General features: G+C 33.7%; 1 protein-coding gene across 2 annotated transcripts in view; it reads left to right on the top strand.

The window, feature by feature from the left end:
* The first annotated feature begins 15,444 nt into the window (after positions 1–15,444).
* Positions 15,445–16,860, top strand: part of LOC121410680 — a 41,540-nt gene continuing 40,124 nt past the window's right edge. For both annotated transcript variants that reach the window (XM_041602922.1, XM_041602924.1), the window contains exon 1: positions 15,445–15,660. In XM_041602922.1, the coding sequence (XP_041458856.1) occupies positions 15,564–15,660 (97 nt within the window). In that variant the 5' untranslated portion in view covers positions 15,445–15,563. The remainder of the gene's footprint in view (positions 15,661–16,860) is intronic.

Consider the following 16,860-nt stretch of genomic DNA (forward strand, 5'->3'; position numbering starts at 1 on the left):
CAGTTTTTCCACTAACGTAAAAAAGAGCTAATCACATTCCACAAGTTCATTCAAGCGTAAATGTTTAATTTAACACCTTTGAATCATTGAAGCATGTTAATTGGTCATGAATATAACAAAAAAAGTTGAGAAAAGATCATTTTCAGTTAGAAAAATGAAGCAATACTTGCCTACGATATTTGAAAATCGCATTTTTTGTTTCCAATAAATGTTCATTGAACCGTGAAACGGTGAATATTGTTGGAGATAGTCTTCCCCAAAATAACTGTCATCATATTCTAGCATTTTTTATTGAAAGAAATGTGTAAAAATCCAATTATAGCAAATTTGGACTTGAGTTTATTCAACCGTGAAATTTAGCTCAAAAAGTTGTATCGTCTTTTAGAAAGTACCCTTTCCAAGCCTTCTGACTAGTTTTCATGATGAGAATGTGGAATTAGTTCCAATACAATGGAATCAAAGTCGTGATATTTTGCTTGTGACTTTTGAAAAGTGACATTTTTGCCTTCTGACGGTGCTCACTGAAGCATGACGTAAGATACATCCACAACATTTACTCATAGGGTAGCTTATAAAATTACCTACATGCTCATGTAAAAATTTATCAAAAACTCACATTGGTTCGGAAATTATTGATGTTTGTTTAGGGGGGGACTTACTTTTTTTGTTGTGTATATATATCAACTCCAAACAATGTGCAAGGGAGAAATTTACAGGTGCTATGAAAGGCTACATTTTCCATTCATAAGTTGCTGACGGTACATATGGTTTAGATTACTCAGCATAAACCTCCATCTAAATTGAATCAGACAAGTGGTAGAAAGTCCAAAGAGTTTCCACCAGTAGGCGGTTTCAAACTGCCTCGATCACAAGAATCCCCGTTAAATTACGAGAACTTTTTAAGGCTAAAAAATACCCGTTAATTATTCCTGCATTCACACCGCCCCGAAACACATCCTTCGGGATAAGTTCCCGAAGTTACGAGCATGCGCAGTGTGGTCTGATAAGCAGGCAAGGCGGGAGATTCAAAATCTCTAGCCCAGCAGCCACCCACGCCGCCGCGCCCAACGACACGCTGGGATAAAAGTTCCCGTAATTTGCTTTCACATCGCCAAAATACTTGCGACCTTGGAAAAATCCCCACAAAAGTTCTCGTAATTTCGCCAAGTACCTACTATTTAGCGGGTATTTTCTTTCGGGGAGATTACGCGTAGTTTGCTTTCACATTACCAAAATACCTGGTATTTTCTGATCGGGGTAAATTTCCCGATCAGAGAATACCTGGAACTGGCGAACTTCGAGGCGGTCTGAAACCACCTAGTGGCACATGTTTAGTAAACAGGATGATGAATGCCATGAATGCTGGCTTTGAAGGATATGGTGGGGTGGAAGATGTGCCCAGAAGGTGGTTTCAGACCGCCTCGAAGTTCGCCAGTTCCAGGTATTCTCTGATCGGGAAATTTACCCCGATCAGAAAATACCAGGTATTTTGGTAATGTGAAAGCAAACTACGCGTAATTTCCCCGAAAGAAAATACCCGCTAAATAGTAGGTACTTGGCGAAATTACGAGAACTTTCGTGGGGATTTTTCCAAGGTCGTAGGTATTTTGGCGATGTGAAAGCAAATTACGGGAACTTTTAGCCCAGCGTGTCGTTGGGCGCGGCGGCGTGGGTGGCTGCTGGGCTAATGATTTTGAATCTCCCGCCTTGCCTGCTTATCAGACCACACTGCGCATGCTCGTAACTTCGGGAACTTATCCCGAAGGATGTGTTTTGGGGCGGTCTGAATGCAGGAATAATTAACGGGTATTTTTTAGCCTTAAAAAGTTCTCGTAATTTAACGGGGATTCTTGTGATCGAGGCGGTTTGAAACCGCCTAGAGAAACACCATTATGATCTAAAATTGTTTTTAAAAATTGTTTTAACGAGGCAAAGCGATCTTGAAAACTACATTTGCATGGTGGTTTTCTGAACGGGTTTTCAAGAGCGCTATCGTTCTCATTAGCCTACACCTTAAACCTTAAACTCCTTTTCACTATTCTGTTTTCCAATAAACTAGTTTTAGGACGGTAATGAGAATGGGGTCTTAGTAGACCTGAAATCAAGGACCAGATAGAATCCTTACACTGAAAGATGTTTCATGATTATGAGTGATGCGAATGGTTACAACATAGGCCCATTATTTACAACTTTCCACAAAATATATAATTATTTTACTACACTTGTATTATTGCAGACTTATATTCTCCAGTAAAATTATATTCTGTCCTTGAGATGAAGCAGTAAGGCCTACTCTCTATACAAGGCCAGCATTCCTGATGATATTCCTTTTCATTAAAAGCAAATATTCCAGACATTCCAGACAGGGGGGAGGCACAATTAAAATTTGTATTGTAAAGATGCCATTAAAACAGAAGTGTGCCCCCCCCCTTTTAAAGTGAAGACCTTAGAGTACAATTCACAGAGCAAAAAAGCTGAAAATTTAATCAAAGTCTGATAAAAACTGACCATCAAAGTTTAGTAATATTGTGAAAACAGTTATAGGGCCTATGCATCTCGTCATGAGTAGTCAATAAGTGGGCTCATGATTCATGTCCTAAATTTCCTTTTTCTATGTTATCACATGAAATCATAATTATTCCAAATTTTCATACATGGGTGTATGATGTGTTTCCCTTGTAATGAAATAAGTTGCAGCAATGAACATTTTACAAATTAAATCAATTATGGATCCATCTTTTTTATTCAAGGAGGACAAAATTGCATAAATATAATTTCATACAATAAGATACAAAAGAAAATGTGTGGATAATAGCTAGCTTGTTGCATATTAATGAAGACGTACACAAAATTGTTTTTTCCTTCTGATTTTACCTTTAATCTTTCCAATCATTTTACATTCCACCCGGAGTAATATATTGATATTTTCCACAATTATTTTTGAAATAAGTAGCAAATGCTCTATCTTACACATAGACACCCACACATAAAACACACACTTTTGAAAATGTGTAAACCAAAAATGATTAAAGAAATGCACCAGAAATTTGGAGAGAAAATCACAAATATTTTTATGATAAAAATTTTCACTATTTTCTTTAAATGACATAAAGAATAATTGTGATGTCTAATCCCGGGGGGCCACTTACATTGACGAGTGGATACCATGCGCGACCAAAAAACACGTAAAAAGGATGTCTTTTTCAAGATAGGGCACGTTACATACATAACGTGATAAGGGAGTAAAAAACACAAAAATAATGAAAAAATGGGATCTATTTCGCTAGGAAAGATACTTGTGTAGGGTCAACTTTGAGGGGATGATAAAACAAAATAAAAATGTTTTATAAAGGATGTCCTTTTTGCCCCAACACTACGTGTTTAGCACTTATACTTGTTAAGGGTAGGGTTTCACATGCCAATACTTGTTAAGGGGTGCATTTTCAGAATATGGAAAATACGTGTTTAGGGTGCTTTTCGAGACCCGATGGTCGCGCATGGTATCCACTCGTCAATGGAAGTGGCCCCCTGGGTATCTAATTGAGCGCACACAACGTCCAGAGACGCTCATGGCACTAGCCCAGCAACAGTTCCTTTGGATAAATATATATATATATATATATATATATATATATATATATATATATATAAAATAATAACAAATGGTTTAGAAAATGATTTTAAAGGGAGCATAGCTCTCAAAAATAAAAGGTAAAGTCACACTCTTCGTCAGTGCCCATGATGTGACAAAAAAGAAAATTCAAAATCCGTTTCTGCATGAATATGCCAATACTTATATATATATATATATATATATATATATATATAGACAAACAACATCAACAAATACTACCAGGTACATAATTTCAAAAGTTAAAAAGTTTTGCATCACTAGAAATTCCTAGCTACATTCTGGTGGGGGCTGGTGCCCTCTTGCTGCTCCATTCGCCAACAAGCCCGGTCAGCTCAGTACCTCAGCAGCTCCAGCATAAAAGGGCACCAGCCCCCACAGGAAGCCCCACTCAGACCAGTAAGTAATGTCAAAACAAAATTTAGAGTGTACATGTATTTAAAATAAATTTCTAATGTGTATTAAGTTGTTGAGGCATTAAAGGTTGAACAAATAGTTCTTAAGATGCACTTTAATGCAGTGGAGTTACTGAGAAAGTTGATTCCACGACTTAGCTGCAAAAGGACCTATCCCCCAATAGAGTATTTCTTAAAGACGTTTGTATGCAAAATAATGGTTCCTACATCTTTATATTTAATTTTTTTTATAGAAAAGTTGTCAAAGCTGTGATTTCTTATCTGAATTAGCAAAAATAATGTTATGAAGAAATATCTGAATAAATCAGCCAGAGACATATTAATTACATCATTCTATGGACAAATGTGATTAAGAGGATCCATGCTGAGATTTTAGAAGGACCTAAAAGCCCTTCTTTTTATGTTACTAAAACAACTGTTTTAATTTTTACATAAAAAATAAATTGTCAAACCTTTATGAAATCTCTGTACAGGGCAAAATGAGGGAGACTTTTAACATACAGTACATCACAGAGCTGCAAAATTGTTTATTGTTTAGTGCAGCAACCTAACAAATTTCATAATTCTGATCAATATTTCAATTGACTTTTTACCCCTTATGAAAACAATTTTAAAGGACAAGTCCACCCCAACAAAAACTTGATTTGAATAAAAAGAGAAAAATTCAACAAGCATAACACTGAAAATTTCACCAAAATCGGATGTAAAATAAGAAAGTTATGGCATTTTAAAGTTTCGCTTCATTTCACAAAACAGTTATATGCACATCTCGGTCAGTATGCAAATGGGGAACTGATGACATCACTCCCTCACTATTTCTTTTACATTTTATTTCATGAATATGAAATATTTTTTTTTTCTCGTCATTGTAATGTGAAATGAAGTTTCATTCCTCCCTGAACACGTGGAATTCCATTATTTTAACATTTTGTGCTTCAGGCAAGGAGGTCCCAATCGTCAAATTCGTAAAAATTAAAATATTGTATAATTCAAACAATAAAATACAAAAGAAATTGTGAGTGAGTGACATCATCGACTCTCTCATTTGGATGTAACTGGCTCGTTCATATAACTATTTGGTTGAAAATATGCAAAAATTTGAAATGTCATAACTTTCCTATTTTACATCCGATTTTGATGAAATTTTCAGCATTGTGCTTGTCTGATTTTTCTCTATTGATTCAAATCAACATTTTTCTGAAGTGGACTTGAAGAGAAATTCCAGTAGTTGCAGTAAACACTGATTTTATGAGAAAGTTTGTAAAACAAGGCTTAATTGTCAGTATATCATTGAGGATCTAGATCTGGTACAGTTACAAAAACTGAACTTTGTGAAATCTTGAAATCTACGCGGAAAATGTTCAGACTGAAGACACCCAACACAGATAAGCGCACATGGGACAGTGTATTATTATTGCTTCGAATGTTGGGCCTGACGCTCTACCCGAATCCTGTGCTTATTTGCTGATTTCTCAGCAATTTCTTCCAGAATCCTTTGGCACATACATTTTATTTATACAAACAGACACTTTGGTGGAAATTTCATTGGATTCTGTATGAACTCATTTTGATATGGTTACCAAAACTAGCATTTACCTTTGACCTTTAACATCAAGGTCAATTTCTACTTTAAATGTGTGCTTTGGAATTGTATTCAAAGTGTATATAATGCATGAGTAAGCAGGAAATATGAAGTATTTTGAGGGTTTGTCATGCACTTAGGAGAAAGAAAGGTATATATATATATATATATATATATATATATATATATATATATATATATATATATATATACATACATATATAATATATACATAATTAGCTAAATTTATAGTGCTCAAAGTTGATCTTATACTATGTTTACATGATTCCTATATGAATAAGGATTTGTGAGAAATGTGAAAATGTTTCTACCGAAAAAAAAGAAAATCAGAAAAATTATGTAAATTATACATTGTATTTTCATAAAGTTGTTTTATACAAAATGTTTTTCTTTTTTCTCTCGTAATTCCTTTCTCTATTTGACCATATCTCAAATTTTTGCTCCGGCCTTCTGTTTGTTTAAAAATGGCCTATAGGTTTGCTTGAACTAATTTACCTTTGTGTAAATAATGCCAGATAGGTTTGATTAATCTTTCATTTCATTTCTTCTATCTGGCACTTGGTCTAATTACCTTTTAATTTTATTCAAAGTAAAAAATAATCTCAGTATGTTACACTATGCTGTAGTATTAACCAGACTGGATGGAAATAAACATGGACATTTCATTGATTTGTGAATGCACCCTTAGAAAGAGACTTTCCAACACATCCAATATTATGATTTACGTGGCCTAAAAAGATTTAGAACTAGTACATTGTGAAAAATTTGTCAAAGAGAATTGTTTCTATTTTTGGAGAGAGTTTGTCGTAATAATGTAACATAAGTGCAATATTCTCCAAATAAGAAAAATGTCTTGCTCCTAATTCATTCCAAATCAAAAGTTATCTTTATCATTAAACCTCTTTGTTTTTCAGCTTGAAAGATAACTTTGCCATCAAGGTTTGATATTCCTTTAGTTGTTTGCTAAAAATAAAAAATAGATATCTTATAAAATACCTGATGTTTTATTTAACATGTATGCTGAGATGGAATAAAGCCCAAGTCCATTTTTTTTTCGAAGTTATGTTTTAGTTAAGTCACATGTACAAATTCAATTTGATACTCTTACCTCTCTTGGCAATATAACTGTTCAAAAATGGGAAGGGGTAGACTTGATCTTGCATGTTTTATCAGACTCGGGATGTTTTTTTTTTTTTAATTCCAATTAGCTGAATTATATTTGATAATTCTTAATGATAGCAGGCATCTGAATGAAGTTTGCTATTTATCAAACTTTAATCATGGATATGTACATGTAAATTCAGTTCTACTCTGTTGAAACGCTTTACAAGTTTTCATAACCACAAGATCAAATTACCGCTCATACATTACTTCTGAAAAGCTTCATGCAACACCCCCACTCTGTCAACATTGGGAGAACACATTATAATATACCAACAACATGTTAAATGTACATGTAGCTGTGTATTGGCACTTTGACAGCAACATTATTTGATCCTTGGCAAGATTCATCTAATCATCACTTGCTGTCTTCAGTAGATAACCAAAACTCAAAGAGATAAAGATCTACCAGTTGTTCCACTAAGTCCAGATATTTGTGTTTTCTTTCAGCAATGTAACTAAAGATAGACAGCCTGTCACTAGACAATGTCAATCAGTAAGAGGTAATGAGATTAGGAGAGTGTCTAGACCACAAGGGTATACAATCAAGGTAAGTATTGTTTACATTTTCTGCTTCACTGATCATAGGAGTACAACCTTAAAATAACAGAATAGTCTTTCTGAAGACTCATCTCATTTTTCTTTTGGCATATGACAACATTTTTATTCCAATTTGAAGCCCTGGTTTTACTTTTTTTCAAATCCTAAAACCATTAGTTTTCTTCTATGTCCTTCCTCTCTGTATATCTTTGGAAATATAAAGCATTTCATTGCTGTTGTTAAAGAATACAATTGAAAACAAATTTTGAAATGGAGAAAGATCATATTATGTTATGCATTTTTGGCTGTTTTCTTCACATGGTTTTTACACTATAAACATTTAGTATTTTTAGCCTTTGGTATCTTACAGAGAAATCATATGTTTGTACCTTTTTAAGGAATAATTACTTTATTAATTTTGAAAAATGCTGACCCATCACTGCTTTTTAATAATAATTGGCATTAATAATCTACGACTGTTCAAAGCACTTCACAATTATTATTACCCGGTCACTGGATTCATAGCATTCCAAGCAGCCTGTTAGGCCCAAACTTGCTAAACCAGTACCCAATTAGCACCTGGGTGAGAGTGGCAAAGTGTGGATTGACGCCTTGCCAAAGGGCGCTAGGCCATGGTGGGATTCGAACACACGACCCTCTGATTAGAACCGCAACACCATGGCACTTTTTACATGTTTTCGTGTAATAATATCAATATTTAACTTAAATTGCCCTGTCCTGAATACAAATGTCAATAATGTACAAGATCATCTGGTATTTTATTCCCCCCCCCCCCCACTTTACGATGGGATAGTTTTCCAAATTATATGAAAATGATACAGATTTGAAACAACTTTAAAACTTGACATTTATATTTTTTGTTATATGTTCCAATTATTCTGTCTGATTGTCAGATCCTTTGGACGGTGTTATCATGTCTTGGCCTCCATGGTTTGATGTAAAGGTTTGATTTAGGTCTCCCACTAGAGGATGTACTGGCATTGCTAAGGAGGGCACATTTCCCACAGTCAATGCCAGAAAACATGAAATGGGAAAGGAGAGAGAGGGAAATCCACAATGAAATGAAATAATTATACGAATTATGTTTTATGATAAATCAAAAAACATGTAGCTAGAGAGTGATTAGAATGTGCTTTTAAAGCACCCTTCATAGTTATACCCTGAGCATGAGATTGTTGCTTACGACATTGATGAAGAAACACCCATATGCGATGCATCTGACTTTAAGAATTCGTAATTGAAAATATAAATCTGTGAAACTCTAGAAATTGATATTTTTAGCATCATCTTAAATCAGACTCTACTCAAATAGTTACCGTTCTATTCATTTTTGTCTCACCTGCATAGCAGAGTGAGACTATAGGCGCCGCTTTTCCGACAGCGGCAGCGGCGTCAACATCAAATCTTAACCTAAGGTTAAGTTTTTGAAATGACATCATAACTTAGAAAGTATATGGACCTAGTTCATAAAACTTGGCCATAAGGTTAATCAAGTATTACTGAACATCCTAATAGAGTTTCATATCACATGACCATGGTTCAAAGGTCATGTAGGGTCAATGAGCTTAGACCATGTTGGAGGAATCAACATCAATATCTTAACCTGAGGTTAAGTTTTTGAAATGTCATCATAACTTAGAAAATATATAGACCTAGTTCATGAAACTTGGACATCAGGTTAATCAAGTATCACTGAACATCCTGCATGAGTTTTATGTCACATGACCAAGGTCAAAGGTCATTTAGGGTCAATGAACTTTGGCCGAATTGGAGGTATCTGTTGAATTCCCATCATAACTTTGAAAGTTTATGGATCTGATTAATGAAACTTGGACATAATAGTAATCAAGCATCACTGAACATTTTGTGCAAGTTTCAGGTCTCATGATTAAGGTCAAAGGTCATTTAGGGTCAATGAACTTTGGCCGAATTGGGGGTATCTGTTGAATTACCATCTTAACTTTGAAAGTTTATTGGTCTAGTTCGTTAAACTTGGACATTAGAGTAATCAAGTATCACTGAACATCCTGTGCGCATTTCAGGTCACATGATTAAGGTCAAAGGTCAATGAACTTTTGCCGCATTGGGTGTATCTGTTGAATTACCATCATAACTTTGAAAGTTTATGGATCTGATTCATGAAACTTGGACATAAGAGTAATCAAGTATCACTGAACATCCTGCGTGAGTTTCATGTCCATGATTAAGGTCAAAGGTCATGTGAGGTCAATGAACTTTGGCCATGTTGGGTTTTTTTGTTGAATAACCATCATATCTCTGTAAGTTTATTGGTCTAGTTCATAAAAAGTGGACATAAGAGTAACCATGTATCACTGAACATTTTGTGCGAGTTAGAGTAGTTTTCAAAGTCAGCACTGCTGCTATATTGAACCTTTTGATGCAGGTGAGATGGCCAGAGGCATTCCACTTTGTTTTTTTCTAAAATGCCCCTGCAGAAAACTTCTGGAGGGGCATGGCGTGTTGGAGATATCAGTCTATCCACCCCATAATTGTGACTTTCGTGTGATTAAATGATTGACAGATTTAATATTTTCTATGTTTCTTCTTTACAATGATAACAAAATCATGAAATTCTATAGATACTTAGAGCAGCAGTGACTGTATTAAAAGAGGTGCTTTGGTCTGCACCGAGCTCATTAAATATGCGAACCCTCTCTAGTCATGAATATCACATGGATGAATGAGGCTACTTTTTGAGGACTAGACTACTGACTGATAATGAGGAGGAATAGTTTTAAGTATTTCTCATTCCTTATTGACATGTGTCATAGTTCAATCCATGGTTACATTGTTTCTCAATTCTCTATATGTCATTTTTAAACTCACAAAAATTTACTTTACCAAAGAAAACATCTGATACAATGACTGATAAATCATGACTCATTTGAATGAATATTACATAATGCACTAAATGATTAAAGAGGCAATGAAGACAAACAATATTGTGGCTTTTCTTAATTTGTTAAATGAATCTAGTGGACTGAGAAAATCTCAGCCACATGCAAATTCTTCAATTTCACTATTAGATACATCTCTAGATATCTGGCTTAAAGTGTGAAGATAGATTCCTTTCCTGAAAAAAATTGAATTTCTAAAAAGTTAAAGGTCATTGAATGCTAACAAATAGTTTTTAATGATATGCATGTTTTTTTATACATTATAAAAGTACACTACAAACAAATGTTAAGATGAAAATATTGTTTAATTCAATTTGAATTTATTTGCCCACAAAATCCATAAAAAAAATTATGTACTAAGGGTTATATTCACAAAGAAGAAAAAAAGTTATCCACATTGGAGTGTATATGAGTAGGACAGCAACAACAAGCCTTGTGATTAGCTGACCCTATATCAGAATAATTAGACAGACTTCATAACAATAATAAAAACAAAATAACTAAATTACAATATATAGGGGAGGGGTGGTTTCTATAATTAATGCCTGAATAAAATTTAAACAAACTTGATGAATAAATAAATGTTTTAAATGAATTTCCAATATTATGACTTAAAACTGATTGCTTGATATCTACAGAAAGAAAATTCGGTAGGTGAGGTCCTTGAAATCAAAATGAGTTTTTAAAAGATGGGAGTCTTGGCTTGGTAGATGAAAATCTTTTTTTAAGGACACATAATTCTTATTGCACAAAATATTTGATCTATTGATGTGAATGCTACTTGCACATCCTTTATACCTGATAATAAAACATTTCAATTTATACACTACGGCAAAATGGCAAATTGCATAGAGATGTTAGGAATTAATTGAATATTATAAAGTTGTCTATAAAAACAGCAATATGAAAGTTTCCCAGGTCAATTACATTTACTATTTTCATTTCATCAATAAAGGCAAGGAATGGGCATAATAATGTGAATGATTAATATATTGCCTTCTTTTGAAGTCTAAATAATCTGTCTCTATCTCTTTGTCTCAAATTTACTATGCAATAATACAATGATTAAAATGCCATGTTATTAGAGTATGATATAATTCATATTTTGACATATTGTCAGCCTTCATATAAACCTTCTAATTAGTCTGCCTTGGGTTGAATTATAAAATTTAAAGTTTTTTGCAGAGAATTAAAGTGAAGGTCATATGGGGTTATCATTTTTAAATATGATGTAATTTATTATTATGTTTGTTGTTATAGTATGCAGAACCCCCTTGGAGAACAGTTTATGTGACCTAAAGTGGCTGCATTCGGTAAATAAATCAATATTATATATTCTAATGATTGCAGACGATATATCACCATTTACCATTTTTATTTTTAATGTCTGAGTGCTTTGGTAAAATTTTATGGGTTTCTTGGTTTAGGTTCACTATGCATTTGGGTCAATCTACAAATCTCATATTCAGCAAAATGATCTTTAAAGTGTAATCATATAGCCTAGATTTTGTATCATGCACCATTTTGTAAAGAATGTGTCAACATTCATTCCCATATTCAGTTTTGAATTTTCCCTAGGTAAGTAAATGTGCATTGCTGCCATCTGTTGATAAGAAGGAGATATGGCAAAAAGATCTTTATTGCTGAGTACAAGAAAGAACCCAAACCTTTGAGTACTGAAACATAAAATAGATAATCAAGTTGATAATCATGATAACTTAATACTCATACAATCATTGAATTGTAGGTCTGTGAATGCTTTGATTATTCATTAGGTTAAATTGTTCTTTTTTTTTCCACTTCTAGTAAAGGTGGCATTTGGTGCACATGCCCCTTGCCCACTTGATATGCTACTGTAATACAAAAGGCTGGTAAAAGGTTTGTTGCTTTAATAAAGTTATTTACATAATGCTGTGCAGGTCTTCTTGAACTCCTCCCCTCCCCCAGGTAGTTAGTAATTACTTTCTGTTCATGATAAAATAATTGTACCACACTACAAAGACTTTATTAAAGTGTTAAATCATTATGCATTTTACAAATAAATATGTCATTTTTGGTGGGTGTGATTGAACGAAATCAGACCCTCAGTGTATTTGTCTCATAAATTAGGTCATTTATCAATTGTAGGCCAAATATGGTCTGTAAAGTAAGAAAGGTATGGCATTTTAAAGTTTTGGTAATATTGTGGTAAAACTTTGGTTTAAATGTATATTCACAAACAGTGATGTATAAACACCGGTCATTATGTAAATGAGGGAGCTGATGATGTCACAATCATTTCCTTTGTATTTTGTTATATGAAATACATAAACTCATTATTCATTTTTCCTCATTTTAATGTAAACAATGTTTTAATTTTCAAAACAAAAAATGAAAATGAGATATTGTATATAAGAACATGGGGAGTGCAACATCTCTTATACCCCTTTCATATTGCGCTTTTCACCGGCGAACTTCACCGGCGAAGTTCGCCAGCGAAGGGGAAAGTGTCCAGTATGAAAGGTACACAGGAGAACTTCACCGGTGAAGTTCGCCGGTGAAACAGCCAGTATGAAAGCAAACCGGAGAACTTCTCCTCTTTAATGACGTCAGAGGTCAATTTTTTTTCTCTCCCAAAGACCCCTGTACGCTGTACCGAGATTCCGCGTGCAATAAGTTGCAAGCGCAGCTGAATGCTATGGCCAAGAATACCCTCGAAAATATTTTTTTTTACTAACAATATTTATTTAAAAGCACTTTTTACATGTATAAAATGCGCTAAAATATAAAAACAAGGTGATATTGTTTGTTTTTCTCGTAATACTTCCAAAATATGTTGTAATTAACTTTTTGATACCTTTTTGTCAAGGGTAAGAAGTAATGTTTACAATTTTCTTTCGTTTTGTCTGCAATCGCCCGTTGACTTTCGCCGGAGAAGAAATGTCAGTGCGAAAGGGTACATTTTTTTCTTCGCCGGTGAAGTGAGGAATGCGAGGTGGAGAAGTTCACTGGCGAAGTTCGCCGGTGAAAAATGAAAAGGGCAATATGAAAGGGGCATCAATTTGCTTAACCTCTGTTGTGCATAACCCAGTGCTTTGTGAAAATAGGTGAAACTTTGAAAAGTCATAATTTTCTATTTTACATCCTGTTTTACATCCAGCTTTTTTCTCAAAAAATACAGTAATTTTCTTATTTTTCTCTAGTTTCATAGAAATCAACTTGTTTTGGGTGACTTGACCAGTACTTACCTTTTCAAATTCGAATGAGACCAGCATGTTTTTTTTTAAATAGTTAAACGTGGTGTAAAGATACTTAAAGGGTTGGTTTAGCCCACCCCAACTTTGATTGGAATCAATAAAGAAAAATCAAACAAGCACAATACTTCAAATTTCATCAAAATTGGATGTAAAATATAAAAGTTATGACATTGAATGATGCCACTTACTAACGATTTTCCAAGCTTTGAAGATTTTACAAAAGGTGAGCTCTTCATAAAATCTCATTAGATTTTAAAACAAAATGCAATTACACATGATCAGGGGAGAAGTTATATCGTTTTCACTTTATTTTGAGTTAAAAATTTCATATTTCATATTAAAATATGCAAAAAAGGAACAGTGAGTGTGTGACATTGTTTTTCTGTTGGCATAATGACCAGAATGTTGATATAGGCCTTAATTGTTTTCTAAAACTAAGTGAAACTTTGGAATTTCATTTTTTAGTAAGTTTTTCTATGCTTATTCAACTTAAAACTGTGTTATGGTGGACTCAGCCTTTTGGATGTGCTGTTGAATTTGCTACAATCATGACAGGAGTTGATCCTATTTTGAAGCCTCTGTACAGGTAAAGTCTGGATTGACCGATTGACCTGTTTGTGTCGTTCCTCAAATTTTGCCTCCAAATTTATAAATCAAAAGGTAATAGGGCCTATATGGATTTTTCATATTATTGGTTGATAGGTAGAACCCTCCTATATAAACACACCAAGGTAGAATTTTGAGACCATATTTATATGATTATGAATATGAAATTTTTATTGTGAAATTTCACTATTGATAAGTAATAATTATAAAACCTTGATATCGTCAAGTAAAATTTGATGAAAATTTAAAATGAGCTTGAATGTTTCAAGTTGTTTATAGCAATCCTTGATATATTCAAGGTTGAATTAAGTCTCAATAGTTTTTATGTTGACTATAATGAAAATACAGCAATATGGCTATCTTTGAAAAGTCTTGAAAATATTTTCTAGTATTATGTTTCAGTGGAATTGAGCTCAGATCATCTGTTTTACACTTTGGCAGACTTCATAATGTTATTTTATCTTTTATTCTACCACAAATTTTTTTAAATTTCTTTAAAAAAACAGTAATGATAATCTGATTGAAAAAAATATATAAAAAGAAATGAGTGATATTTCCCTATTCTGTGTATATGGGCCTTAGACTTCACAACACACAACCTAACAGATTTTTCAAGAAAGAATTTTGTTTAGGTTATACTGCTGAATATAAGATGCTCCTGATTGTAATAGGTCTACTTTTAAAAAACAATTTTTGATTAGGCTGTAGGCCTACTACCTAAAGTTTCAATATTAAGAACTAGCAGTTATTAATTAAGTAATTGTTAAAGTTAATTTTAATAAATTATGTTTTCTTGTAATCAATCAATTTATTATCATAATTAGGCAATACGTATATGTTTGTAAATGTCATCAAGTTGTTTAGTTATAAAGTATTTTGACCATTCTTTCTTGAGGTAGGGTGAAAGAATTGGAACAATTCTTGTTTTCTTACAACTTGCTGAGTAAGAAAAGTTGAAAAGGTTAATTCATGTGCACAGATTTTGTTTGTCCAATATATCATTGGAGCTTACAAATTTCTGCAACAATAAGCATAGAAACTCAACAACTTTATGTGCACAAGCAGTTTTTTTTCTCTGACTGATAAATCAGCTGAGAAAAGAATAAAAAAGTTTGATAAAAACTCCTTGATATAGCAGAAATGTTATCTCAACATATACTGTGTATGCATTGAGGTGTCTGATTTCTTGGTTGGAGTCTGTAGTAGTAGGAGAGAAACACATGGGCTAGCTGCCTCAACCAGCTGGACTGCTCAACTTCCACTGTGATTGGCTGAATGAGTGACCCTGTGTCATATATCCCATAATAAGGGGATATAAGGCTCTCCTGCCATTCAGTGCAAAGTGAGAACCCTGAGCCAGGAAAAGTTAGTTTGGCAGTAGTCTCCACTTTACTAGTACTGAATTTGGGGTCCCACAAAGATTGTACCACAATGTATAGCTTTGTGGACCTCGCTATCTGCCACAGGCGGAGAATCCTTCTGACGTTATTTGTATTATTTGCTGTACAGTCATTTTCAAATGGACAAGGTAAGTAGGGAATACATTTCCTACTGCTAGTTTTTGAATGTTTTCTTTTTTTAATTTGCTCACCTTGTTTTTTACTTCTCATTCTTTAAAAAAAAGTGATATGTTTTTTGTGTTTACATGTCTTGTACAGTGAAGTGGGACCACTCATGCATGATGGTCTTGCAGGCTTGCTTGTGTTTTAAAACATTGACCGTCTTCTTCTCTCATCTCATAATACCTGAGAAAGAAGCTTCTCCATAAGCTTTTTCTATCTAAATTTGTAGGAAGGATGTTTCTTTTAATGAATTATTTGAGCTCTATTACTGGCTCTGTTCTCAGTCAATATTTATCTTTAGACTTTTTAAAATAGTTATGGTGCTGTCCAGCATTGCACCACTACCCTCAGGCCTCAATGATAATAAATATTATTTTATTACTATATTTTTTGTCTTTCCAGTTGAGAAGTTGTATGTTAGTTTAGTCAGCCTTGGCAAAGCTATCTTTGAATTTGATCAGTTGAATTGAGCCCCCTAAATTAGAAATACTTTGTTTATCAATGGGTATGAGTTTACACAACAACTGTTTTATTTATATTGCTTCTTTTGGTTCCTTTTGTTTTAAGTTTTATATGTTTATATTCCAACAATCAACAACATTAGGTTTGGGATAAATCCATTAGTCTCAAATAGTTCCAGACAACAATTTTCAAATGTTTTACCTTGGAATTTGACAGGGGTGAACATATTACGAGTGGATACTGATACCCCAGGATAGCTAGCTCTGATATGTTTGTATTCAATGCCAGTGTGTCCCATTTGGCATCCTACTCCTTGCTGCGTCTAGGCTGGGCTGTGACCCTTTCCTAGCGTTGTATATCACGTATTCCATGATAATGGATGAATCAATCTACAATCCAGACGTTGCTGACAGTCATGACATTTTTGGAAAAAAAAATATCACACCCCCTAAACCTGATTGTGCTGGTTGTAATTAAATGTGTCTCTCCATTGTTTAAGGTTTTTCTTGGTGTTTTTAAAGAAACTAACTTAATTTTCGAAAGGAAGTTGCATTATGTTCTCCGACTTCTCTTGTTCCATGCATCTAAAAATTTTAGATGATAAATTCTTCATTTGATGGTCTGCATCATGTGAATCTATAAGAATTTTATTCTCCATATTTGCAGGGATTGTCAAATTACTGTGGATGATGCATCACTTCATC

The sequence above is a fragment of the Lytechinus variegatus genome, chromosome 3 (assembly GCF_018143015.1).
Source record: "Lytechinus variegatus isolate NC3 chromosome 3, Lvar_3.0, whole genome shotgun sequence".
NCBI classification, from domain to species: domain Eukaryota; kingdom Metazoa; phylum Echinodermata; class Echinoidea; order Temnopleuroida; family Toxopneustidae; genus Lytechinus; species Lytechinus variegatus.